This window comes from Rana temporaria, chromosome 3 (assembly GCF_905171775.1).
Source record: "Rana temporaria chromosome 3, aRanTem1.1, whole genome shotgun sequence".
NCBI lineage: Eukaryota > Metazoa > Chordata > Amphibia > Anura > Ranidae > Rana > Rana temporaria.
In genome coordinates, this window is record NC_053491.1 from 390,455,109 (window position 1) to 390,482,124 (window position 27,016).

At 49.5% G+C, this 27,016-nt stretch overlaps 1 protein-coding gene across 2 annotated transcripts in view; it reads left to right on the forward strand.

The window, feature by feature from the left end:
• The window catches only part of SMC1B (structural maintenance of chromosomes 1B), a 172,220-nt gene that overhangs the window by 26,012 nt on the left and 119,192 nt on the right, over positions 1-27,016 (forward strand). For both annotated transcript variants that reach the window (XM_040345795.1, XM_040345793.1), the window contains exon 5: positions 13,295-13,533. In XM_040345795.1, the coding sequence (XP_040201729.1) occupies positions 13,295-13,533 (239 nt within the window). The remainder of the gene's footprint in view (positions 1-13,294; positions 13,534-27,016) is intronic.

Sequence of the window (27,016 nt, forward strand, 5' to 3'; positions counted from 1 at the left end):
ACAAGGCTGCCACATTACCTGTGGAAGGGGCTCCCGCTTTTAAGGACCCCGCATATAGGAGAGCTGTGGCTGTGGCCCGCTCCATATTCACATCAGGGGGGGGCTGGTGGTGAGATCGGTTTTGGCCGGGTCTCTGGTGTCGCAGACATTTACCGGTCGCGCTAAGTCCCTGGTGCGGGAGCTAGAGGCGCAGAATGCTTCTGAGACCTGCGTGGACCTGACCGACCAGTTGGTACAGGGTCTAATATTTGTCTGTGTGTTGGCCCTGGATATGCTCCCCTTGCTCTCCAGGGCCTCCGCCATCCGCGGTGATACTGCCCCGCCTTGTATGGCTAAAGGTTGGTCTGCGGACCAGTCCTCTAAGTAGTCCTTGGAGGAATTACCCTGTGAGGGTGAACGACCTTTTGGGGTGTCCCTGTATGACATCATAAACGATGCCTCGGGCGGTGTGAGCACTCTGCTACCTCAATCTGGGAAGGGTAAGGTGCCTCGCCGTAGGCAAGGGCCCTCATTTACTATCCCCAAGCGGTTTTGTTTTCGCCCGCCAAGTGCTGCAGGAAAACACTTTCAGGGGGCTGAGACGTCCACTAAAGGACAAAGGCGCCCCTGGTACCGCAAGCCCAACGAGCCTGCGGACAAGTCTGCTTCCGCATGAAGGTTTGCCCCCGCTCACATCTCAGGTGGGGGGGCAGCTCCGCGGATTTGCGGCTCGGTGGAGGTCTCTTCTTTCCGACCGTTGGGTCTGCGAAGTGGTTTCCTCGGGGTACGAGATTGAGTTTATTGTCCACCAAACAGATTTTTTCCTCCAACCTCTGGTTTCTTCCAGATGGCCTGAAGGATCTGTCAGGGGCTGTCCAGGATCTTCTGATCAGGGAAGTTATTGTGCCGGTTCCTTCACCAGAATGGTTTCAGGGGTTTTTACTCCAATCTGTTTCTAGTTCCCTAGAAGGACAGGGTCCGTCCGGTCCTGGACCTCGAAGCTCTCAATTGCTTTGTCAAAGCGCAATAATTCAGAATGGAGTCGATACGCTCGGTAATAGCGACGCTCCATCAGAGGGATTTCCTGGCGTCCCTGGATATCATGGACGCGTACCTGCATTTCCCCTTTTGCGCAAAACGCCTGAGTTTTCTGCGCTTGGCGGTCGGGGAGGACCAGTTTCTTACCTGGACGACCTTCTTCTGGGAGCTTCCTGAAGCTTGGAATTAGTAGACGATGTGTCTATCACCTGTCAGTCCCTCCAAGATTTCGGTTGGCTGCTGAATATCCAGAGGTTGGTACTGGTACCATCTCAGCGGCTGGAGTGTCTGGGGTTGGTCCTAAATTCCTCGGAGGCGAGAGTTTTCCTCCCTGCGGAAACACTGCAGACTCTGCAATCTGCGGTGCAGCGGTTGGCGACCCTAAATGGGCGTCGCTTCGTTTTTGCATATCATTGCTGGGTCTGATGGTGGCACTCGAGTATACAGAAGGATATTCTGTCACGTTGGAACAAGATTCTTTCGTCTCTGGATTACCAGATTCGGGTGGGTCGACTGACCTAGTCCTCCCTAGTGTGGTGGCTGACTTCTCCAGTACTCCCGATCGGATGATTGGTCCTGCCGTGTCACTGGACAGTGATCATGGCGGTTGCCAGCCTCTCCGGCTGGGGGGGTGTCTGGGGTGCCCAGGGGCGCTGGACTCAGGAGGAGTCCCGCCTTCCAATTAATGTACTGGAGCTCCGAGCGTTCAAGTTGTGTCTCTCCACGTGGTCTCTGGGTCTGCAAGGCCGACCGGTCTAAATCCAGTCCGACAACGCCACGGCTGTGGCATACGTCAATCATCGGGGGGCACACGAAGCTCGGCTGCAGTGATGGAAGTCGCGCACATCCTCCGGTGGGCCGAAAGCTACGTTCCAGCTCTGTCAGTGGTGCACATTCCGGGCGTGCTGAATTGGCAAGCCGACTATATGAGTCTCCAAAGGCTAGACCAAGGTGTACGGTCGCTACATCCGGAGGTGTTTCGGTGTCTGTGCCGAAAGTGGGGCACTCCAGACGTGGGCCTTCTAGCGTCCCGTCTCAATCGGAAGGTGGCACGATTCGTGTCCAGGTCGAGGGACCCGTGGGCGGGCGCATCAGTTGCACTAGTGGCGCCTTGGGGTCGCTATCGCCTAATTTACGCCTTCCCTCCTCTGAAGCTTCTTCCTCGCCTGCTGCGCAGAGTGGAAGCCGAAGGGATTCCAACAATCCTGTTCGCCCCAGTTTGGCCGTGCCGCTCCTGATACGCGGACCTGGTGCGTCTGGTGGCAGACGCCTCCTGGTGTCTACCCCTGAGAGAAGATCTTCTGTCGCAGGGTCCGATCTTCCACCCTGCTTTACGGTCACTGGCTTTAACGGCGTGGCTGTTGTGAGCCAAGTACTGAAGGACCGGGGCCTATCAGGCTCGGTGGTCTCTGCCATGCTGCGTGCACGGAAGGCTACTTCACGTAGGATTTACCATCGTACGTGGAAGGCTTACATCTCTATGTGTGAGGAGATAGAGTGGCACCCTCGTACTTACGTGGTGTCCTGGATTGTGCTGTTTTTACAGCGGGGAGTGGATCAGGCTCTCGCCTTGAGTGCGGTTATGAGTCAGATTTCGGCTCTGGCTGTTTACTTTCAGCGACCCTTGGCGTTTGTGCAGGGGGACCGGCATGTCCCCCTTGCGTTTGTGCAGGGGGTCCGGCATGTGGCCCCTCCGGTACGCCATCCACTACCCCTGTGGGACTTGAATTTGGTCCTCTCGGTGCTTCAGGATGCTCCCTTTGTGGACATCCGAAAGATTCCCTTGTTGACTCTGTCACAAAAGGTGGTATTTCTGGTTTCAATTACCTCGATCAGACGGGTGTCTGTACTGGCGGCCTTGTCCTGCATGGCTCCCTACTTGGTCATCCATGAGGATGAGGTGATGCTGCGACCTCAGCCGTCTTTTCTCCTGAAGGTTGTTTCGGCTTTTTCACATTAATGAGGACATTATGTTGCCATTTTATGTCCTCAGCCGTAGAACCCGAAGGAGGCCACTTTACATTCCCTGGATGTGGTTCGGGCCCTACGAGTGTACTTTTCGGCTACGGCTCCATTCCGGAAGTCAAACTCACCGTTTGTGTCGCTGGCTGGTCCTAAGAAAGGTCTGGCAGTATCGTCGGCCACTATTTCTAGGTGGATCCGACAGGTTGTGCTTCAGGCCTATGCCCTGGAGGGGCGGGCGCCTCCCTTTCGGGTTACGGCGCATACGACCAGGGCGATTGGTGTCTTGGGTTTTCCGGCATCAAGCCTCTGTGTTACGTGTGTGTAAGGCAGCGACCTGGTCGTCGGTTCACACTTTTTCAAAGTTTTACAAGGTGGATGTGAGTGCATCTTCTGATGCCTCCTTCGGCCGCTTGGTGTTACAGGCGGCAGTTTAAAGTTGGAGTTCCTCCGTTGACACTGCTTGGGGACGTCCCTAAGGTCAAAGGCTACTGTATCCGTCCATGAACGGAAGAGAAAATAGGATTTTTGTACTCACCGTAAAATCCATTTCTCTGAGTTCATGGACGGACACAGCACCCACCCCTCCTTTGGTTTCTACTGCTTGTTACGAACTGGAGAGCTGGACCGAGTCAGTGATCACTGACTGTCCATTCGGAGCAGTAAGGAGCTGGATTTACCGGCTCATACCCCGCTCTCCATCCTGACAGTTCCAGGGGGTGGAGGAGGAGCACGGAAGGGGAGAGAAACACGGCGGGATACACGGAGGAATACATGGCGGGAATACACGGAGGAATACACAGCGGGATACACATGATTGGTGCCTGTAACTTCCCCATGCACTGATCACCCCTGACAGTACAAGTATCGGGTGAAGCATCGGGAGCATTTGCCCGAGTACAAGTACTCTGGCAAATGCTTGGTATCGGGTTTTTGGGCAGCTTAAAGCGGTGGTTCCCCCTTAAAAACAACATTTTTTTATTCCACTGCCCCCCCACACTCCATCACGATTAATGCTCTTAATATTTTTTTCCTGCTGTACATAATATTAAGAGCATTAATCGTGATGGAATGTGGGGGGGCAGTGGAATAAAAAAATGTTGTTTTTAAGGGGGAACCACCGCTTTAATTATTGAATTATGAGACAATGTATAAAAAAAGGGTTTTATTTTATAATAACACGTACAAAAGATCTAGGTCTAGGAGGTCTATTATGACACCAAAGTAGTTGATTTCAAGATTAGAACTCACTGCCTGCACTTCAGGATTAAATCAGACCTTGACGGACTCTATTAAATGTAGATCCAGATAAAGTAAAACCTTGGTTTGAGAGCGTTTTGCAAGACAAGCAAAATGTTTTAATAAATTTTTGCCTTGATATACAAGCGATGTCTTGATATAGGAGTAACGTCATGTCACAACTGAGTATAAAAAAGAAGAGAGGAGCCTCTAATTCGGTCGTGAGCGCAAACGATAGTGCCATCATGTAATGACCTATAAATCGTTTAGTGGACATAAATTAAAAAAAATTGGTTCGTTTTTTTTACATATACCTAGTGCAGAAAGTTCGGACGGGAAACACATTAACCTTCCGATTTATTGTTCGTTCGGCAGAAAATTTCCAAATGTGTCCTTCGTTTTTTCGGCTCAAAAACGTCCCAACGATTTTCGATTTTGTGCCCATTAACTGTTCGAAAAACGAAAGATCTTTCTTAACGACCGAATGTCGGCCGAATTTTCGTATAGTGTATGGCCAGCATAAGTGTAGCAATATGGTTACATTTAATGAAGGTACAACATTTAGGCCCCATGCACACGAGAAGCAAATGCAAACTGATCTAAACACAAGTTTTCAAACGCAAAAACCGGCGTTTAAAACGCCTGTTTTTGCCGCAAATTTTGCGGCGTTTTACCGCGTTTGCGTTTATAAGCATTTGGTTAAGAAACATCATAAGACCCTCCCTAAGCTCAAAAAACAGTATTATTTAACCATTTCAGCTATTTTGTGAGACCAGAGCAGCTGAGAGAGCAGCAGTGTACGTGTATTTAGCGTGTCACTTGCCACATCACCTGCCAAGTTGTGAATTGTCCACTTGCCACGTCATCTGCCACGTCACCTGGCCACGCCACCTGCCACAAGTTGTGGATTGTCCACGGGCCACGTCACCTGGCCACGTCACCTGCCACAAGTTGTGGATTGTCCACTTGCCATGTCACCTGGCCACGTCTCCTGCCACGTCACCTGGCCACGTCACCTGCCACAAGTTGTGGATTGTCCACTTGCCACGTCACCTGACCACGACACCTGCCACAAGTTGTGGATTGTCCACTTGCCACGTCACCTGCCACAAGTGGATTATGCACTTGCCAAATCACCTGGCCACGTCACCTGGATTGGCTCTTTTTTCGGACGCAAAATTTTGGGTTCTGCCACAAACGTTTTTGCGTTTCAAAGCTTTGGGAGGGTCTACAAGTGGATTGTCCACTTGCCATGTCACCTGGCTACGTCACCTACCACAAGTTGTGGATTGTACACTTGCCACGTCACCTGGCCATGTTACCTGCCACAAGTTGTGGATTGTCCACTGGCCACGTCACCTGCCACATCACCTGGCCACGTCACCTACCACAAGTTGTGGATTGTCCACTTGCCACGTCACCTGGCCATGTCACCTGCCACAAGTTGTGGATTGTCCACTGGCCACGTCACCTGCCGCAAGTTGTGGATTGTCCACAATGCAATGCAAGCAATTACATTTTTTATGTTTTTTTATGGTTTTTCATCATTTGCCATAATTTTTGAGATTTCTAATGTAAAAAAATAGGTCACCTTTAAAAACGCCTATAAACGAAATCGCGGCAAAACGCCGGTACCGCGTTTTGCCGCGATTTGCGTCTAAAACGCAAAAGCTGAAAGCGTCTGAACCCAAAATTTTGGGTTTGGAAAAACGGCCCTAAACCCAACTGCTTTGAAACGCCAAAAAACGTGATTGTGTGCATGGACACATAGGATAACATTAAATGTGTTCAGGGGCAGTTGAAAAAAATGACCAAATGCCTCTGAACTCGAGTTTAGCAGCGTCTCGAGTGCATGGGGCCTTAGCAACTTATTGCTACTCCTTATTCCCCATGCACACGAGAAGCAAATGTAAACTCAAGTTTTTAAGGCAAAAGCCGGCGTTTAAAACGCCCGTTTAGCGGCGTTTTACCGCGTTTGCGGCTATCAGCCTTCATAACAAAGACATTGTAGACCCTCCCAAAGCTTTGAAACGCAAAAACGTTTGTGGCAGAACCCAAAATTTTGCATCCGAAAAAAGAGCCTAAACCCAACTGCTTTAAAACGCCAAAAAACGTGATTGTGTGCATGGACACATAGGATAACATTAAATGTGTTCAGGGGCAGTTGAAAAAAATGCCCAAACGCCTCTGAACTCGAGTTTACCAGCGTCTTGTGTGCATGGGGCCTTAGAGATACCTCTCTTCTCTTTTATACCCTGTAAAAAAAATGCTTTCATATACAAGTGCTTTGGATTACAAGCATGTTTCTGGAACAAATTATGCTTGCAAACCAAGGTTTAACTGTACCTAATATAGCCATTTTCATATTAAATCGGTAGTAAACCACCGATTTGGGGGAAAAAATCCCCTGCAAGGCAATGACATTGGCAATGGCATAATGTGCTCGTATGAAATACTTACCTTAGCAAGCAGGGACTAGGATCCATGTCTTCCCCCTAGTAAAAACACCTCCAACAGTTTAGTATAAAGCTAGGCACACAGTTAACCCTTTGATTGCCTCTGATATTAACCCCTTCCCAGTCAGGGTGATTTAGTACAGTGATGGTGCATATTTTTAGCAATGATCACTGTATTGGAGGTATCACCGTGAACATTAAAGCGAGAGCAATAATTCTAGTGCTAGACCTCCTCTGTAACTATTGCCTGGTTTTCTTCTCTCCCTCCTGCCCTCTTTTTTTCATTTTTTTTTTCCTTTTACACCTTTTCTTTCCCCCATTCCCTTTTTTATTTAATTTGTTTGTTTTTGTGCATGCAGGGTTTTGGCTAGTTTGATACCATTGCATCTTGATTTTACATTTTTAACGGGGATGGAGATAATGAGGTTCTGACAGTGTTTATGGACTGTATGTATTGCTTTTGGCCATGTTCACATGGATTGCTCTCTGACACTGGTCATTTTGTATCTGTTTAAGCTCTGCCACTTTGGATCACTTATCTTTGGTACCACCCTTGCTCTGGCTGCTTTGAAACACTTCTAATATATGTAATATATTGGGGTTTTTTTTTCTTTCTTTTCTTTTTTTGTTCTTGCCCCAGATCGTCGTAGCTTATGTCTGGTGTTTTGATATTTTGTATTTTAAATTTAAAACATTTCAATACAATTAGATTAAACATAAAGGGGGCTACACTGCAAACCAAAAAACGCTGTTTCATTTAATTAATGCAAACTCAATCATCCATCTATGTCTCTATGCTTTATTTTGCTAAGAAACCACTTTCAAAAACACCCTCTAGCATTTCTGGCCTTGGCCATCTTGAATAATGGCAGTATTAAAGTGGTAGTAAACTCTGTACTACCATTTTAACCTACAGGTAAGCCTATAATAAGGCTTACCTGTAGGTATAAAGAATATCTCCTAAACCTGCAAGGTTTAGGAGATATTCCCCTCGCAAAGCGCCGCTGACTGCAGCGGCGCATGCGCAGCGGGGATCCTCGGCTAAAGGCCTGGCAGCCGCCGGACCTTGCCGGAAAGAAGTCTCCCGCGCGCATTGGCGCGGGAGTGACGACATCGCCACTCCAGCCAATCACAGCGTTGGAGCGGCGATACCCGGAAGACATGCCGACTCAAGAAGACATCTCCCTCGGCGTGGACCAGGTAAGTTCTTCACACCTCGTTCCAAGGTAAGTATTTCATAATGAGCTAGAATGCGGTGCATACTAGCCCATTATGACTTTTGTTTTTTAGTTGTGGAAAAAAAAAACGGGAGCGGGTTTACTACAGCTTTAACTTCCTGGAATCCATCGGTCCATAGCTCAGGCATACAGGCAGGTGGATGTGCTTAAAGCAGAGTTCCCCCCATATAAAAGTCAGCAGCTACAAAAAGTGTAGCTGCTGACTTTTAATTATAGGATACTCACCTGTCCCAAGGTTCAGTGATTTGGGCAAAACGAAGCCTCGCTCCTCTCCACGATGTCGGCATTCTGACTATGGGCTCCCGGCTGTGAGGCCACGAGCCGCGCTGTCATTGGCCGGGCAATCTTCTGGGACCTGTGATGTGTCCCAGAAGATTGCACGGAGGGGAGAGGTGAACTTCTTTTTGGCACCGTGGAGCTCTGGGAGGAAGTGGGAGCTGGGTGCCTCTTAAAAGAGGGTATCCGCTCCCCCCCCAACAAAAATTTTAGGGGGTCACCTTCACTTAAAGCTGAGGTTACATTTTTGGGTGGAACTCCGCTTTAACTGAGAAAACTCTCTCTCCTTTCTTCCTGAAGACTTCTGCGAAGTATGACATCATTTGCCTAGGCCTGAAATTCAGGAATTAACTGAAATGTAAAAAAAAAAATTATAAAAAGTTGAACGAAAGTAAAGGATTAAAATAGTCAATGTTTATTGAGAAGGTTAAAGGGTCACTAAAGGATTTTTTTTTTTAGCTGAATAGCTTCCTTTACCTTACTGCAGTCCTGGTTTCATGTCCTCATTGCTCGTTTTTGCTCTGATTTTGCTGTAAAACTGCTCTGTTCTGGACACTTCCTGGTTGTCTGGCTCTGTATGAAAAAAGTCATGGGAGAGTTTAGATTCGTTTTCCTAGCCATGACTCTCTATGGCACTGTCCAGCACAGAGGCATAAAATAACATGCAAAGACTAAACTACTTTCAGTTTCGTTTTTGCATCTAAGAGGCACATTATATGATTGATTTTTATCTATTTTTAATCGTTTTTAAAAGGAATCAGTTAATTATTATGTCTCTATACCCTGTAAACAGTCATTTCAGCAAAAAAAATGTTTTCCTTTAGTGATCCTTTAAGTTATGCTGGATGTAAACCCACTCTCATCATCGCTAAACTACTGTCATAGTGCTTACCTCTAAGGGATATACATGCATGTATCCTTACCTGTCAAATATCTCCCCCTTTTCTGTTTGTAGCCCTGCAAAACTCTGGATTCTGTGGGCGGGTCTGTTGTCCGGAGCTCAGTGGGCAGAGTCGTGACATCAGTAGAATCCCCTCCCACCTCTACACTCCCCTTGGCGGCAGCATATATTTTCTCCTGTGTATTCCTTACACTGAACTGGTCTTGTGGAATTATGCCCCATGATCACTAACATCCAGTCAAGGAAAGACACCACATGATTTCAACATGCCCAGTCATGTTGAGGTATGGAGCAGCCAATCCTGGGAGAGCTGGAGAAGAAAGGAGGGGGGGATGTGAAGTACACAGAATTTCATATCTCGTGCAGGAGTGTGAGAGAGGCAATCACCTGTCACAGCAAGGGGGAATAAATGGGCACCTTTTTCACTGTGTGTCTGTTTTTATCTTGCTAAAAAGAGGTAAGAGGATTGCTCAGAGCTGGATTAACTATTTGTGGCAAGACTGGGCACAGATGACATGAAATCCTGTACTCTAAAGGGTACATGCCTTGATTAAAAACAAAATCGGAATTACATCCACTTTAAAGACTTAGGCCCAGATTCACGTAGACTTACGACGGCGTATCAGTAGATACGCCGTCGTAAGTCCGAAAGAGCGCCGTCGTATATTTAAGCGTATTCTGGAAACCAGATACGCTTAACCACTTGCCGCCCGCCAATGACATATTGACGGCGGCAAAGTGGTTGTCTGATCCTGACCGGACGTCATATGACGTCCTCAGGATTCTGAGCCGCTGCGCGCCCCCGGCGGCGCGCATTGCGGCGATCGTTGTTGCGGGGTGTCAGTCTGACACCCCGCAACACCGATCTTGGTAAAGAGTCTCTCACGGAGACTCTTTACCACGTGATCAGCCGTGTCGAATCACGGTGTAAACAGGAAAAGCCGTTGTCGGCTCTTCCTCACTCGCGTCTGACAGACGCGAGTAGAGGAGAGCCGATCTGCGGCTCTCCTGACAGGGGGGGTTCGCGCTGATTGTTTATCAGCGCAGCCCCCCCTCGGATCGCCACATGGACCACCAGGGATGGTGTCAAAAAAAAAAAAAAAAAGCCTGTCAAAAAAAAAAGCATTAAAAAAAAAAAAGATGCCAATCAGTGCCCACAAATGGGCACTGACTGGCAACATAGCTAAATCAGTGCCGCCCCAGTGTCCATCAGTGCCACCCCACATTGTACATCAGTGCCACCCTACAGTGTCCATCAGTGCCACCCCACAGTGCCCATCCATGCCCAGTGCCCACCTATCAGTGCCCATCTGTGCCACCCATAAGTAGCCATCAGTGCCGCCCATGAGTGCCCATCTGTGCCGCCTATGAGTGCCCAGTGCCGCCCATCAGTGCCGCCCATGAGTGCCCATCATTGCTGCCCATGAGTGCCCATCAGTGCCGCCCATGAGTGCCCATCAGTTCCGCCCTGTGTGTGCCCATCAGTGCCGCCTATGTGTGCCCATCAGTGCCGCATACAAGCGCCGCCAATCAGTACCACCACATCTGTGCCCGTCAGTACTACCTCATCGATGCCCATCAGTGCCATCTCATCGGTGCCCATCAGTGCCGCCATATCAGTGCCCGTAATTGAAAGAAAACGTACTTATTTACAAAAAAATTAACAGAAAAAAATAAAAACATATTTTTTTTCAAAATTTTCAGTCTTTTTTTAGTTGTTGCGCACAAAAAAAAAATCGCAGAGGTGATCAAATACCACCAAAAGAAAGCTCTATTTGTGGGGAAAAAAGGACGCCAGTTTTGTTTGGGTACAGTGTAGCATGACCGCGCAATTGCCATTCAAAGTGCGACAGTGCTGAAAGCTGAAAATTGGCTTGGGCGGGAAGGTGTATACGTGCCCTGTATGGAAGTGGTTAAATATGGCCAAGATAGGACCAACGTAAGTTTCCTATGCCGTCGTATCTTATGTGCATATTTACGCTGGCCGCTAGGGGCGTGTACGTGGATTTACGCATCGAATATGTAAATGACCAAGATACGCCGATTCACGAACGTACAAACGCCTGTCGCAGTAAGATACGCCGTTTATGTAAGACATACGCCGGCGTAAAGATAAACCACCAAAAAGATGGCGCAGCCCATGCAAGGTATGAATGAATGAATGAAAAACTTATAAAGCGCGGCGCATGCGAACTGAATCGCTTCTGGGCGCTAGTTGTTCGTGTCTCATGACATCAAAAGAGCAGAGTTTTGATCTGTCTTCTGAAAGTCAGGTGGTTTTCCTCCAACCGAATGCTGGTTGGTAAAGCGTTCCATAGTCTCGGACCTTGAAAAGCAAACCTTCTTTCTCCTTTGGACTTGTATTTGGTTTTTGGTACCCTGACCAGATTTTGGTCGGTGGATCGCAGAACGCGATTCGAATTGTGAGGTTCTATCTTGTCGCAAAGATATTGCGGAGCCTTCCCATGGATGCACTTATGTGTCAGGTAGAGTGCTTTAAATGCAATTCTGTCTTTTACTGGCAGCCAGTGAAGGGTTCTCAACGAAGGTGAGATTGATTCCCATTTTTTTTCCCCAGTCACCAGTCTGGCGGCCGTATTCTGAACGACTTGCAGACGGGAGATTTGGTACTTTGGGAGTCCGAGGTACAGGGCGTTAGCATAGTCCAGTCTGGAATTCACGATTGTTCCCACCACGACTGCTACGTCTTCTTTGGGGATAAATTGAATAAGTCTGCGTAGTAGGCGCAACAGATGGTGCGCTCCGCTGACTACTGACCCTATTTGTGCGTCCATTGTCATGAAGGTGTCGAAGATGATCCCGAGACTTTTGACTTTGGAGCTAGGGGTGATGATTTGGCCCAGAATGGGCGGGGGTGTCCAGGTTGTTGCCAGTTGACTCTTTCGGCTGGCGTGAAACATAAGGAGTTCTGTTTTTGAACTGTTGAGTTTAAGATAACTCTTTGTCATCCAGTTTTCTATCAAAGAGAGACATTTCTCTAAACTGGGATGATGATCCTTTTTGTTGCAGATGCGAAAATACAATTGCGTATCGTCTGCATAAGAGTGATAAAGTAGTTCTTGGCTACTGATAATATCAAAGAGAGGGCGAAGATAGATGTTGAAAAGCACCGGTGACAGGGGGGATCCTTGGGGGACTCCACATGACACCGTGCGCTTTTCCGACGTGAAAGAACCCAATTTAACTGTTTGTGATCGGTTTTCAAGAAAGGAAGAAAACCATGGTAAATCACCTTCTGCGACTTCTGCTACCTTGGCTAGTCGCATCAGTAACAGTTTGTGGTCTACCGTGTCAAAGGCTGCGCTTAGGTCCAGCAGAACCAGGAGACAAGATTCTCCTTCGTCTGCGGCCTCAAGGGCATCGTCCCATATTTTGAGTAAGTCCGTTTCTGTCCCGTGTCCGGGACGGAAGCCTGATTGTAATGGATCCAGTAGATTGTGGGTATCTAGATGCTGTTGCAGCTGTTGTACCACTACTTTCTCCATTATCTTGGAGAGAACATTTAGGCCTGTTATGGGACGGCGGTGAGTTGGGTCCTTGGGATCCAGGTTAGGTTTTTTCAAGATGGGCTGGATTGTGCCCTCTTTCAACAGGGATGGCACTGTGCCTTCCTTAAATGACTGGTTTATAAGCTGTGTGATGGGTGGTGCCAGGATGTCGGCACATTCCTTCAGTAGTTTGGTGGGGATGATATCATATGGACGAAGGAACAGCCGTCTATTTTACGTTGTTTGCGTAAGCGTACATGAATGGGGCTGGGCATAGGTTACGTTCACGTCGAAAGCATTGAGTATTTGCGACGTGATTCTGAGCATGCGCCGTACGAACGGCCTTCATTTACATGGGGTCACAGTTCATTTAAATGTAGCCCGCCCACTACATGCCTACTTTGAATTAGGTGGCCCATTTGCGCTATGCCGACGTAACTTACGGAGCAAGTGCTTCGTGAATAATGTACTTGCCTCTCTATTTTACGTTGGCGTAGTGCAAATGAGCTGCGCTACGCCGGCTTAAAGATACGCCAAACTACGTGAATCTGGCTATTAATTGGGATTGAAATCGGCACTTTTGGCTCTCTTCATCTCACGGCCTCTATATACACATATTTGGTGTGTGTGTGTATGTGTGAATGTGGTATATATATATGTATATAATTTAATATAATCTTCTTTTTTTAAATATAGGCTGATCGTTATAAAAGTCTTCGCCATGAACTTCTTAAAAGTAAACAGCATCTCCAGCTTTTTCAGCTTTTTTACAATGAAAACAAATTGGAGAATTTATATGGAAACTTAAATGAAAAACACATGGAAACCAACAGTCAAAAAGACCAACTTGCTGATACTGAATCTGAACTGAAGACTGTAAAACAAGGTTTTGGAAGGCTGAACAGAGAACTACAGCAGATTGAAAAAGAAATTAAGTAAGGCAGTTTTAACTGAACTTTTGAAATCATTTTGTGTGTTGAATAACCTGCCATAAAAGCCTAAACTGCTTAAAAAAATAAGAATATTTAAGAGCAGATTACACAAGGGGGCTGCACATAGCCTTTTAGTTCTCTGCAAAGCATCCCAGTTTACTGTGAAAGTAGGGAACATCGAGTTCAAAGTTTAGTGTTGTGTGAGAATTTTGGTATTTCTCTTCCGTTCATGGTCGGACACAGCAGCCTTTAACCTTAGGGTTATATCCGCTTCCTTCCAGGAGAGTTAGGCAGAAAAAAAGCACTTTAAGTGTTAACACTTTCCTCAGTGCAGCTCCTCCCAGGGGACGTGGCTCCCCGGGTATAACCCACACCCTGCTCTAGCAGCCTCAGTTTTTCTCTGCCTAACGTCAGGAGAGGACAGGCCCTCTAGAGTCCTGTACTCTGGAGATTTTTATTGTTTTGTTCTTGCATTTTTGAATCCTGTGATTCTTCTATCAACAGCTGACTGGGTGACAGGCTGGGTCTTGACTCTTGTAGTCCCCCCATGTTCGGCCATTGAGCGTGTGCCGGCCCTCAGCTCAGCTCTGGGTCGTCCACGACAGGCCCCATTGCTCCAGGGGCGGCCGGGGAACGTCATGTTCTAGGGCACACATATGACCGGTCTCTATGGCCTTGTCACAATGTGTCTGGCCGACAGCCATGCCGTTTAGCGGACGTTGGTTCTGTCTGGGATACCTCCAGCGGTGGTCGCAGGACGGGTAAGTAGTGGCCCCTTGCTCAGGTAAGGTGGTATGGCTGGAATTTTCCCCTGGGAGGTCGACTGAGGGGTTTCCCTGCTTCCCTCTCTCCTTTACTTCCTCTCCCTCCTTCCCCCTTGGGGTAGCGGCTGTGAGGGGGGGCCTTCTGGGGTCTCTTTATTGCCACCGAGGCCTGTGTGTATAGCGGGGGCTGTGTGTTTTTACATACAGGTTCTGTGTGTACTGGGTGCTGTGTCACTGTGGGTGTTTTTAACTGCGCAACGGCCGCCATTTTGCCGTGGTCACGCTTTATATGGCTCGGCGGCCATTTTCCTGGAGTCTTATGGTGTTTTTTCATCATACGGCGGCCATCTTGGATTTCGTTTGGCCTCATGCGGTCGTTTTAGCGCTGCAGGAAGGCCACGAATCTCCCGGGGGTGACAGACGCTGTGCAGCCGGCTCCAGTGCACACGTAGGACCTGTCTCAGCTCGCACTGCACCGGATGGGGTGGTGAGTTCCCTGGGGGCCCCTGTCTCTATGGTAATGGCCTGGAGGTGACCGGTGGGTGGTTCTGCCTTGCAGTTCAGGGTGACACAGCGGTGGGGCCCTGTGGTGCCTGAACGGGTACTTCTTTCCCTGCGTTGCCTGAGTTAACCCTTGGTGACCCTCCCCCTGCCACATCTGCTGAGGCAGTGTCGGCTGTCCTGGTGGCGTTCTCTCGCCAGGTTTGAAGCGACTAGTGGCCGATGGGGGTAAAAAAGCGCCCCCTCCCTGGCCTGCTTCTGGGGATATCTCTGACATGGTATCTGTATTGTCAGATGATGCGGGCTTAACCCACGCGGACAATGAGGACGACTCTGCTTCAGGGTCGGTTGCTTATGTTGGAGCTATTATTTCTGCGGGCGTGATACTCAGAAACTTGAGGATATGGCGGGGGCACCTGGTGTGCCAGTCCTACAAACTGCCACGCACTGAAAATGTGTTTCCTTGTGTTCCTTTTTTGGACAGTTTGTTGTACTAGGAATGGGATACACCGCAGACAGTTTTTGCCTTTGCGACCTGTTATCCCTTTGAGGAGGACTTTTTTTAGGAAAAGTGGGTCTCTCCTCCATCCGTGGACCCTCCCGTGTCCAGGTTGAGCAAAGCCACCACGTTGCCTGTGGATGGGGCTCCTGCCTTTAAAGACCCCGCGGATAGGAGAATGGAGGCTATGGCCCGCTCTATCTTCGCAGTAGTGGGTTCAGCTGTGAGACCGGTTTTGGCCGGGGCTCTGGTGTCACAGTCTTTGACTGGAAGGGCAAGCTTTTGCTGCAGGAGCTGGAGGCACAAGATGCTTCCCGAGACCTGTAAGGACCTGGCTGAACAAATGGTTCAGGGTCTGAAGTTTGCTAGGTGCTAAGACCCCCGCTGCGGGGCAGAAGCGCACCTGGTACCGCAAGCCTATCAAGCCTGCGGACAAGCCTGCTTCCGCATGAAGCTCTGCCCCCACCCGTGTCTTGGGTGGGGGGCCGGCTTCGCGAATTCGCGGCTCGGTGGAGGTCTCTTCTTTTCGACCGTTGGGTTTGCGAAGTAGTTTCCTCGGGGTACAAGACAGAGTTTCTCTCTTGTCCACCAAACAGATTTTTTCCTTCCAACCTCCAGCTTCCTCCGGAATGCTTCGTCAGGGGCTGTCCAGGATCTACTGGACAGGGGAGTAATTGTGCCAGTTCCCTCGATGGAACGGTTTCAGGAGTTTTGCTCCAATCTGTTTGTAGTCCTCAAGAGGGTAGGGGTCCGTCCAATCCTGGACTTAAGGGCCCTCAATTGTTTTGTCTAGGTGCAAATGTTCAGGATGGATTCAATTCGCTAGGTAATATGCTCAAAGCACCGGAGATTTCTGCGCTTTGCGGTCAGGGTGGACCATTTTCAATTTGTGGGCCATTTTCAATTTGTGACACCACGGGTTTTCACCGAGGTCTTCGCCCCGATATTGGCCCTCCTGAGGCACCCAGGGATCGCTATCGTGGGATATCTGGACGACCTTCTCCTGCGAGCTTTCTCAGGCTCAGAGTTAGAAGAGGACGTCTCTATCACGTGTCAGACTCTCCAAGAGTTCGGCTGGCTTCTGAATGTCCAGAAGTCAGTGTTAGTTCCGTTCCGGAGCTGGAATACTTGGGACTGGTCCTGAGTTCCGCGGAGGCGTGAGTTATTCCTCCCGACGGGAAATACTGGAGACCCTGCAGTCTGCGATGGAGTGGTTGTCGACCCAGAAGTGGGCGTCTCTTCAGTTCTGCATGAGGGTTCTGGGCCTGATGGTGGCCTCTTTCGTGGCGGTCTTGTATGCCCTATTTCACACCAGGGAGCTACAGAAGGATATTCTGTCTCGTTGGGACAAGCTCCCGTCTTCTCTGGATTACTAGATTCAGTTGAGCCATCCGGTCAAGTCTTCCCTGGTGTGGTGGCTGACATCTCCGGTGCTTCGGACCGGGAAGTAATTTCTACCGTGTCGCTGGACAGTGGTCACGACGGATGCCAGCCTCTCCAGTTGGGGGGGGGGGCATTTGGGACACCCAGTCAGCCCAGGGGCGCTGGACTCAGGAGGAGTCCCGCCTGCCAATCAATATTCTGGAGCTCCGAGCAATCAAGTTGTGCCTTGCCAGGTGGTCCCTGGATCTGCAGGACTGACCGTTCAAAATCCAGTCCGACAACGCCACGGCCCTGGCGCACGTCAATCATCAGGGAGGCACACGGAGTTCAGCTGCAGCGACGGAGGTCACGCACATTCTTCAGTGGGCCGAAAAGATCCGTTCCGGCTCTGTCGGTCGTCTACATTCCGGGAGTACAGAATTGGCAAGCCGACTACCTAAGTCGCCAAACACTAGACCAAGGAGAATGGTCTCTACTCCCGGTGATGTTTCTGAATCTGTGCCAAAAGTGGGGCACTCCAGACGTGGACCTTCTAGCATCCAGTCTCAATTGGAAGGTGCCACGGTTCGTGGCCAGGTCGAAGGACGCGTCAGACTCATTGGTGGTGCCTTGGGGTCACTATCGCCTAATTTACGCCTTCCCTTCTCTGAAGCTTCTTCCTCGCCTGCTGCGCAGAGTGGAAGCCGAAGGGATTAAAACAATCCTGCTCGCCCCAGACTGGCCGCGCCGTTTCTGGTACGAGGACCTAGTGTGTCTGGTGGCTGATGCCCCCTGGCGTCTACCCCTGAGAGAAGTTCTTCTGTCGCAGGGTCCGATCTTCCATCCTGCTTTGCAGTCGCTGGCTTTGTCGGCATGGCTGTTGAGAGCCAGGTGTTGAAGGACTGGGGCCTATCAGGCTCGGTGGTTTCTACCATGCTGGGTGCACGGAAGTCTACTTCACGGAGGATTTACCATCGTACGTGGACGGCCTACATCTCTATGTGTAAGGAGATGGAGTGGCACCCCCTTACATACGTGGTGTCCCGGATTCTGCTGTTTTTACCAGGGCTGTGGAGTCGGTAGATAAATGTTCCGACTCCGACTCCTCAGTTTTATGTACTTCCGACTCCGACTCCCCGACTCCGACTCCTCTGTATTAATATGCGAATGTATTTTATACATTCCTTGAGGGAAAGAAACGCAACCTACCACAGGACTACTGGCTGGGAAGCCAACAGTCTACTGTATTGCACAGTTTAAGCAAAAGACAAACCCAATGAAAACAATCAAGTGGCTGGATAGTAGCAGCAGGCATAAACATCAGGAACAGGATCTTTACCAGTTCAAAAATACAAACCACATTATTTGGTTGTTTTAGAACAAAAACAAAGCTTATCTATAATGAACCAAAAACAAAATCTGAAAAACCTAGAAATGGTTTATATTAATCTTGAAATGTAGTTCTAGGCTTAGCAAATGCAAATCAATTCAATGTAGAGTTCTAAGGAAGAGAATTGCCTCTGCCAGATCCTCTTTCATAGAGGCTCTGAAGTCAGACTTTATTATTTTTAGGGCTGAAAATAATCTTTCGACACTGACTTGGGTGGGTGGCATTGCAGTAACTATTCTGGCCACATCACTAACGATCTCTGGATAAACAAGGATGGCTTCTTCAACAGTAAGTTTTGATGAGCGATCAAACTTTTCAACTTCTTTTAGTGCTTTATAAAACTCCTGTTGGAATTTTTTTATTTGGACACTTACTGGTTCTCTAACATGCGTTCCCTGTAACAGCAGAACACAACACTATGGAAAGTATAAGTATTGCAGCTCCTAATTGTGCGTTGCGTGCCATATAGTGAAGCACATGAAAAGCATGCTTCTTCACGGTCACTTAACGTGTTCGTTTTGCGGTTACGTGAGGCACTGCATGCATTGGTCTTTATTCTTACAGTAGAGAAGTCATTAATTATAACTTTTTGTGAATTGGGACATTTAAACTTGCTTTTTTTTATTTTTTTATTCCAATCTAAATTTAGTAGGAGTCGGAGTCGGTGCATTGTTTTCCGACTCCGACTCCAGGTACCCAAAATTTCCCCCGACTCCGACTCTCCGATTCCACAGCCCTGGTTTTTACAGCGGGGAGTGGATCAGGCTCTCGCCTTAAGTACGGTCAAGTGTCAGATTTCAGCTCTGGCTGTTTACTTTCAACGACCATTGGTGGCGCACCCCCTGGTGCGCATGTTTGTGCAGGGGGTCCGACATGTGGCCCCTCCTGTGCGCCCTCCACTGCCCCCATGGGACTTTTGTCCTCTCGGTGCTTCAAGATGCTCCCTTTGAGGACATTCGGAGGATCCCTTTGTTGACTCTGTCACAAAAGGTGGTTTTTCTGGATTACATTGATCAGACGGGTGTCTGAACTGGTGGCCTTGTCCTGCAAGGCTCCCTACTTAGTCATCCATGAGGAGAAGGTGGTGCTGCGGCCGCAGCCTTCTTTTCTCCCAAAGGTTGTTTCAGCTTTTCACATTAATGAGGACATTGTTCTTCCATCCTTATGTCCTCGGCCGAAAAACCAGAAGGAGGGCACTTTACATTCCCTGGATGTGGTTCGAGCTCTTCGAGTGTACTTGTCTGCTTCAGCTCCATTCCGGAAGCCGGACTCACTGTTCGTGTCAGTGAATGGTCCTCAAAAAGGGTCTGGCGATCTCGTCGGCCACCATTTCTAGGTGGATCCGACAGGTTGTGCTTCAGACCTATGCCCTAAAGGGGCGGGCGCCTCCCTTTCAGGTTACGGCGCATTCGACCAGGGCGATCAGTGCCTCTTGGGCTTTCCGACATCAAGCCTCTGTGTTACAGGTGTGTGAGGCAGCGTCCTGGTCGTCGGTCCACACTTTTTCAAAGTTTTACAAGGTGGATGTATGTGCATCTTCTGATGCCTCCTTCGGCCGCAAGGTGTTACAGGTGGCAGTTTAAAGTTGGAGTTCCTCCGTTGAGTAACTCCGGTTTTGTTTGGGGTGTAAGCTTGGTTGCTGTGTTGTTTTTCCCACCCCTCGAATTTTTTGACACTGCTTGGGGACGTCCCTAAGGTCAAAGGCTGCTGTGTCCGTCCATGAACGGAAGAGAAAATAGGATTTTTGTACTCACCGTAAAATCCATTTCTCTGAGTTCATGGACGGACACAGCACCCACCCCTCCTTTGTTTGTACTGCTTGTTACAAACTGAGGCTGCTAGAGCAGGGCGTGGGTTATACCCGGGGAGCCTCGCCCCCTGGGAGTAGCTGCACTGAGGAAAGTGTTGTTAACACTTAAAGTGCTTTTTTTCTGGAAGCGGATATAACCCTAAGGTCAAAGGCCGCTGTGTCCGTCCATGAACTCAGAGAAATGTAATTGTAATAGAAAAAGCATGACAGGTCCTCTTAAATATGAGATCTGGGGTCAAAAAGACCTCAGATCTCATATTTACACTAAAATGCAATAAAAAAAAGATTTGTCATTTGAAAAAAAAGGACTGTTTTGACGTCGCTTCCGCCCTGCTATGGCATGGAGACGGGTGGGGGCCATCTTCCCCTCACTCCTATCCATACCCAGCCACAGAAAGGACCAGATAGTCTCCGCCGCTACCGACGGCTCCGTTAAGTGTCGGAACGCGCTGGAGGGGGCCCTCTCCCGCCGCCGATAATGGTGATCTCACGGTGAATCCGCCGCAGAGACCACCATTATCGTAAACCGGACCGCCGGCGGCCGTGTCATTGGATTTGATTGATGGCAGCAGGAGCCAATGGCTGCGCTGCTATGAATCTATCCAATGAAGAGCCAAGAAGTTGTGGAGAGAGCGACGTGGGATCGCGCCCACGGAAATTCGGGGCTCAGGTAAGTAAAACGGGGGCTTGGGAGGGCCAGACACTGCAAGGTGTCTTCACCTTAAAGCGGGGGTTCACCCTATCGACGAAAAAAACATTTTTTTTTTTTATTTTACCATAAAATCAGGCATTGTAGCGCGAGCTACAGTATGCCTGTCCCGAATTTTTTACCCCCGTACTCACCTTGTTCTCGTAGATTGAAGATACTGGGGAATGGGCGTGCCTATGGAGACGGAGGATGATTGACGGCCGGCTCTGGCGCGTCACGCTTCTCCGGAAATAGCCGAAATATGCTTGGTCTTCACGACGCGTGCGCATAGCCTGTGCGCAGGCGCCGTGAAGAGCCGAGACCTACTCCGGCTGTCTTCGGGGAGAGTGACGTGCCAGGGCCGGCCGTCAATCATCCTCCCTCTCCATAGGCACGCCCATTCCCCGCGGGAGCCGAAAAATACGATCTCCGATTACAAGGTGAGTCCGGGGTTAAAAAAATCGGGACAGGCATACTGTAGCTCGCGCTACAATGCCTGTCTCGATGGTAAAATGTGTCGGGGGGGGGGGGGGGGGGGGTGAACTACCGCTTTAATGCATAAGGTGAAAAAACACGAGGGTTTACAACCCATTTCAGGCATTTTGGCTATGCTTTCAGCATTGGAGCAAACTGTTAGAAGGCCATCTGTTCCAGATTTAGGCTGAATTCGCAGTATGTGCGGTGACCGGCATTTTACTACATTGCGAAACGCCGGTCACCGCAAGGACACAGAAAACAATTGACGCTGTCCAACAAAGACCTACTCAACTGTTCCCTCGACAGTATGTCATCTAAGTATCCCACAACAGGGATGCCAAGAGAACACAACTGGAAAAAGCACTTTCTCTTCCGTTCATGGACGGACACAGCAGCCTTTGACCTTAGGGTTATGCACCTTCCTTCCAGGAGAGTTAGGCAGAAAAACATCACTTAAAGTGTTAACAACACTTTTCTCATTACAGCTCCTCCCAGGGGGCGTGGTCCCCCGGGTATAACCCACACTCTGCCTCAGCAGCTCCAGTTTTTTCTGCCTAATGTCAGGAGAGGACAGGCCTTCTGGAGTCCCTTTTTTCGCTTTTATTTGTTTTGTTCCTGCATTTTTTTGAATCCTGAGATTCTTCTATCAACTGCCGACTGGGTGACAGGCTGAGTCTTGACTCTTGTAGTCCTCCCATGTTCGGCCATCGAGCGTATGCCGGCCCTCAGCTCAGCTCTGGGTCGTCCACGACAGGCCCCATTGCTCCAGGGGCGGCCGGGGAACTACATGTTCCAGGGCACACATATGGCCTTTTGCGTTTGGGGGTGCTGCTGTGTGTGGTGTTGTGTCACTGGGTTTTTAAACTGCGTTTGGCCGCCATTTTGCCGCGGACGCGGTTTACATGTTTGGCGGCCATTTTCTTGTAGCCCGCATGGTGCTTTTTACCTCAGACGGCGGCCATCTTGAAAAAGTCTTGGCCTCTAGTGCCTGAAATAGCGCTGCTAAACCCTGCGAATCATCCCTGAGGGACAGACACAGCGCAGCCAGCACTTCTCAGCATTCCTCAGCGTTTTCAGCTCACACTGCACCGGGGTGGGGTGGTGAGTTCCCTGGGGGCCCCTGCCTTCTGTTTCTGCAGCCGGGAGGTGACCGGTGGGTTGTCCTGCTTTGCAGTACTAGGGTGGCACAGCGGTGGGGCATCATGGAGCCTGAACCAGGAGCTTCTTCCCCAGCAATGCCTGAGTTAACCCTTAGTGCCTCTGCCCCTGCCGCATCTGTTAAGGCAATGACGGCTGTCCTTGAGGCGTTTCTCGCCAGAATCGAAGCGACAAGTGGCCAGAAGGGGGGGGTAAAAAGCGCCCCCTCCCTGAGCCTGCTTCTGGGGATGTCTCTGACACAGAATCATACCCTGCTATTGCTTCTGGCTCTGTTCTGTCATGTCAGATGATGCGGACTTAACCCAAGCGGACAATGAGGATGACTCTGCTTCAGGGTCAGTTGCTGATAAGGAATTTGTTGGAGCTCGTATTTCTGCGGTGCGTGATACTCAGAAACTTGAGGATTTGGCGGAGGCATCGGATGTGCCGGTCCCTTTTGGGTTCCTCAAGCCGCCCCGCACCGCAAATGTGTTTGCTTGTATTCCATATTTGGACAAATTGTTATACAAGGAATGGGATACGCCGCAGAAAGTTTTTGCTGTTCCAAAATACTTTGCGACCCGTTATCCCTTTGAGGAGAACTTTTAAAAAAAGGTGGGTCTCTCCTCCGTCAGAGGACCCTCCCGTGTCCAGATTGAGCAAAGCCACCACGTTGCCGGTGGAAGGGGCTCCCGCCTTTAAGGACCCCGCAGACAGGAAAGTGGAAGCTGTGGCCTGCTCCATGTTCACAGTACTGGGTTCGGCAGTAAGACCGGTTTTGGCCGGGACTCTGGTGTCGCAGACACTGACCGAACGGGCAACGTTTTTGCTACAGGAGCTGGAGGCGCAGGATGCTTCCGAGATCTGTAAGGACCTGGCTGAACAGTTGGTTCAGGGTCTGAAGTTTGTCTGTGAGACGGCCCTGGATACGCTCCCCTTGCTTTCCAGGGCCTCCGCCTATGCAGTGGTACTACGCCGCCTTGTGTGGCTGAAGTGCTGGTCTGCGGATCAGTCCTCCAAGAAGGCCTTGGTGGATTTACCCTTTAAGGGTAAACGGCTTTTTGGGGCTTCCCTGGATGTCATAAAGGATGCCACAGGTGGTAAGAGCACACTGCTCCCGCAGTCTGGGAAGGGCAAGGAGCCTCGCCGTAAGCAAGGGCCCTCCTTCACTACCCCCAAGCGTTTTTTTCGCCCGCCCAGTGCGGCAGGAAAAAGTTTTCAAGGTGCTAAGACCCCCGCTGCAGGGCAGAAGCGCACCTGGTACCGCAAGCCTAACAAGCCTGTGGACAAACCTGCTTCCGCATGAAGGTCTGCCCCCGCCCGTGTCTCGGGTGGGGGGCCGGCTTCACAAATTTGCGGCTCAGTGGAGGTCTCTTCTTTCCGACCGTTGGGTTTGCGAAGTAGTTTCCTCGGGGTACAAGATAGAGTTTCTCTCTTGTCCACCAAACAGATTTTTTCCTTCCAACCTCCAGCTTCCTCCGGATCGCCGGAAGGATCTGTCAGGGGCTGTCCAGGATCTTCTGGTCAGGGGAGTGATTGTACCAGTTCAGTCGATGGAACGGTTTCAGGGGTTTTACTCCAATCTGTTTGTAGTCCCCAAGAAGGAAGGGGTCCGTCCAATCCTGGACCTCAAGGCCCTTAATTGTTTTGTCAAAGTGCAAAAATTCAGGATGGAGTCGATTTGCTCAGTGATAGCAGAGCTCCATCAGGGGGACTTTATGGCGTCCTTGGATATCATGGACGCGTACCTGCATGTTCCCATATGCACAAAGCACCAGAGGTTTCTGCGCTTTGTGATCGGGGAGGACCATTTTCAATTTGTGGCCCTCCCGTTCGGCCTTACATCGGCACCACTGGTTTTCACCAAGGTGCTCGCCCTGCTGAGCAGGGCTGTGGAGTCGGAGTCGAGGAGTCGGAGTCGGGGGAAATTTTGGGTACCTGGAGTTGGAGTCGGCAAACAATGCACCGACTCCGACTCCTACTAAATTTAGATTGGAATTAAAAAAAAAAAAAAGCAAGTTTAAATGTCCCAATTCACAAAAAGTTATAATTAATGACTCCTCTACTGTGAGAATAAAGACCAATGCATGCAGTGCCTCACGTAACCGCCAAACGAACACGTTAAGTGACCGTGAAGAAGCATGCTTTTCACGTGCTTCACTATATGGCACGCAACGCACAATTAGGAGCTGCAATACTTATACTTTCCATAGTGTTGTGTTCTGCTTTTACAGGGAACGCAGCGTCCATGTGTAACCTAGCCTCTCACTGATAAGGGATTAAATAAATATGTTTTTTGCAGGACTAGAGAGTGAGACACTTGTATAAGTGAAGGGAATGGAGGGCCAATAGTTCAAGACTGAAGCTGTAAACCATTGGAAAAACTGCTGTCATTTAGCTAAGGCTATAAAAACTTGTAAACTCCGATTGTTAGCTTAAACTTTAAACATGACTATGGGATTCTCCTAGGAAAATCATGTTTTAGAATAAATGCCCCTTCCTGGATCCTCCCACTGCCCTATCTTCAGCAGCAGATAAGCACACAAAGGAGAAAGCAGCAGCCCAACTACCTCTCTAAGATTATTTTCAGCCCTGAAAATAATAAAGTCTGACTTAAGAGCCTCTATGAAAGAGGATCTGGCAGAGGCAATTCTCTTCCTTAGAACTCTACTTTGAATTGATTTGCATTTGCTAAGCCTATAACTACATTTCAAGATTAATATAAACCATTTCTAGGTTTTACAGATTTTGTTTTTGGTTCATTATAGATAAGCTTTGTTTTTGTTCTAAAACAACCAAATAATGTGGTTTGTATTTTTGAACTGGTAAAAATCCTGTTCCTGATGTTTATGCCTGCTGCTACTATCCAGCCACTTGATTGATTAATACATTTTTTTTTATAAAACGTTGTTTTCATTGTGTTTGTCTTTTGCTTAAACTGTGCAATACAGTAGACTGTTGGCTTCCCAGCCAGTAGTCCTGTGGTAAGTTGCGTTTCTTTCCCTCAAGGAATGTATAAAATACATTCGCATATTAATACAGAGGAGTCGGGGAGTCGGAGTCGGAAGTACATAAAACTGAGGAGTCGGAGTCGGAACATTTATCTACCGACTCCACAGCCCTGCTGCTGAGGCAGCGAGGGATCGCTATGGTGGGATATCTGGACGACCTTCTCCTGAGAGCTTCCTCAGAATTAGAAGAGGATTAGGTAGATTCACGTACGGCGGCTTAACTTTGTGCGGGCGTAACGTATGTTATTTACGTTACGCCGCCGCAATTTAGAGAGGCAAGTGCAGTATTCACAAAGCACTTGCTCCGTAAGGTGCGGCGGCGTAGCGTAAATTGGCCGGCGTAAGCCCGCCTAATTCAAATGTGGAAGAGGTGGGCGTGTTTTATGGAAATTATTCGTGACCTCGCGTAAATGACACTTCGAACGAAAGGCGCATGCGCCGTCCGTGGACGTATTCCAGTGCGCATGCTCCAAATCACGACGCAAATAGTCAATGCTTTTGACGTGAACGTAACCTACGCCCAGCCCTATTCTGAATCGACTTACGCAAACGACGTAAAACGTGAAAAATACGACGCTGTGCCGACGTCCATACTTAACATTGGCTGCGCCATCTTTTTGGTGGTTTATCTTTACGCCTGAAAACGCCTTACGTAAACGGCGTATCTTTACTCGACGGGCGTGCGTACGTTCGTGAATAGGCGTATCTTGCTGATTTACATATTCTAGTGCGTAAATCAGCGTACACGCCCCTAGCGGCCAGCGTAAATAGACAGCTAAGATACGACGGCGTAGGAGACTTACGCCGGTCGTATCTTAGCAACATTTAAGCGTATCTCAGTTTGAGCATACGCTGAAATGTACGACGGCGCGGATTGGGAGTTACAACGGCGTATCTACTGATACGCCGTCGTAACTGTACATGAATCCAGCTAGATCTGTCCATCACGTGTCAGACTCTCCGAGAGTTCGGCTGGCTGCTGAATATCCAAAAGTCAGTGTTAGTTCCGTCTCAGCGACTGGAATACCTGGGGCTAGTCCTGGATTCCGCGGAGGCGAGAGATTTTCTCCCAACAGAGAAACTTCAGACACTGCAATCAGCGGTGCAGCAGTTGTCGACCCAGAAGTGCTCATCTCTTCGATTCTGCATGAGGCAGTTCCGTATGCCCAATTCCACACCCGAGTGCTACAGGAAGAAATTCTGTCACGTTGGGACAAGCTCCCCTCATCTTTGGATTACCAGATTCAGTTGAGTCATCTGGTGAAGTCTTCCCTGGTGTGGTGGCTGACGTCTCCGGTGCTTCGGACCGGGAAGTTGTTTGTGCCGTGCCATTGGACAGTGGTCACGACGGATGCCAGCCTCTCCGGCTGGGGGGACGTTTGGGGCACCCAGTCAGCCCAGGGGCGCTGAACTCAAGAGGAGTCTCGCCTGCCAATCAATGTACTGGAGCTCCGAGCAATCAAGCTGTGCCTTGCCAGGTGGTCCCAGGATCTGCAGGGCCGATCGGTCAGGATCCAGTCAGACAACGCCACAGCCGTGGCGTACGTCAATCATCAGGGAGGCACACGGAGCTCAGCTGCAGCGACGGAGGTCGCGCACATCCTTCGGTGGGCCGAAAGGTCCGTTCCGGCTCTATCGGCCGTGTACATTCCGGGAGTACAGAATTGGCAAGCCGACTACCTAAGTCGCCAAACACTGGAGTCTGTGCCGAAAATGGGGCACTCCAGACGTGGACCTTCTAGCGTCCCGTCTCAATCGGGAAGGTGCCACGGTTCGTGGCCAGGTCGAAGGACCCGTGGGCGGACGCGTCAGACGCGTTGGTGGCACCTTGGGGTCACTATCACCTA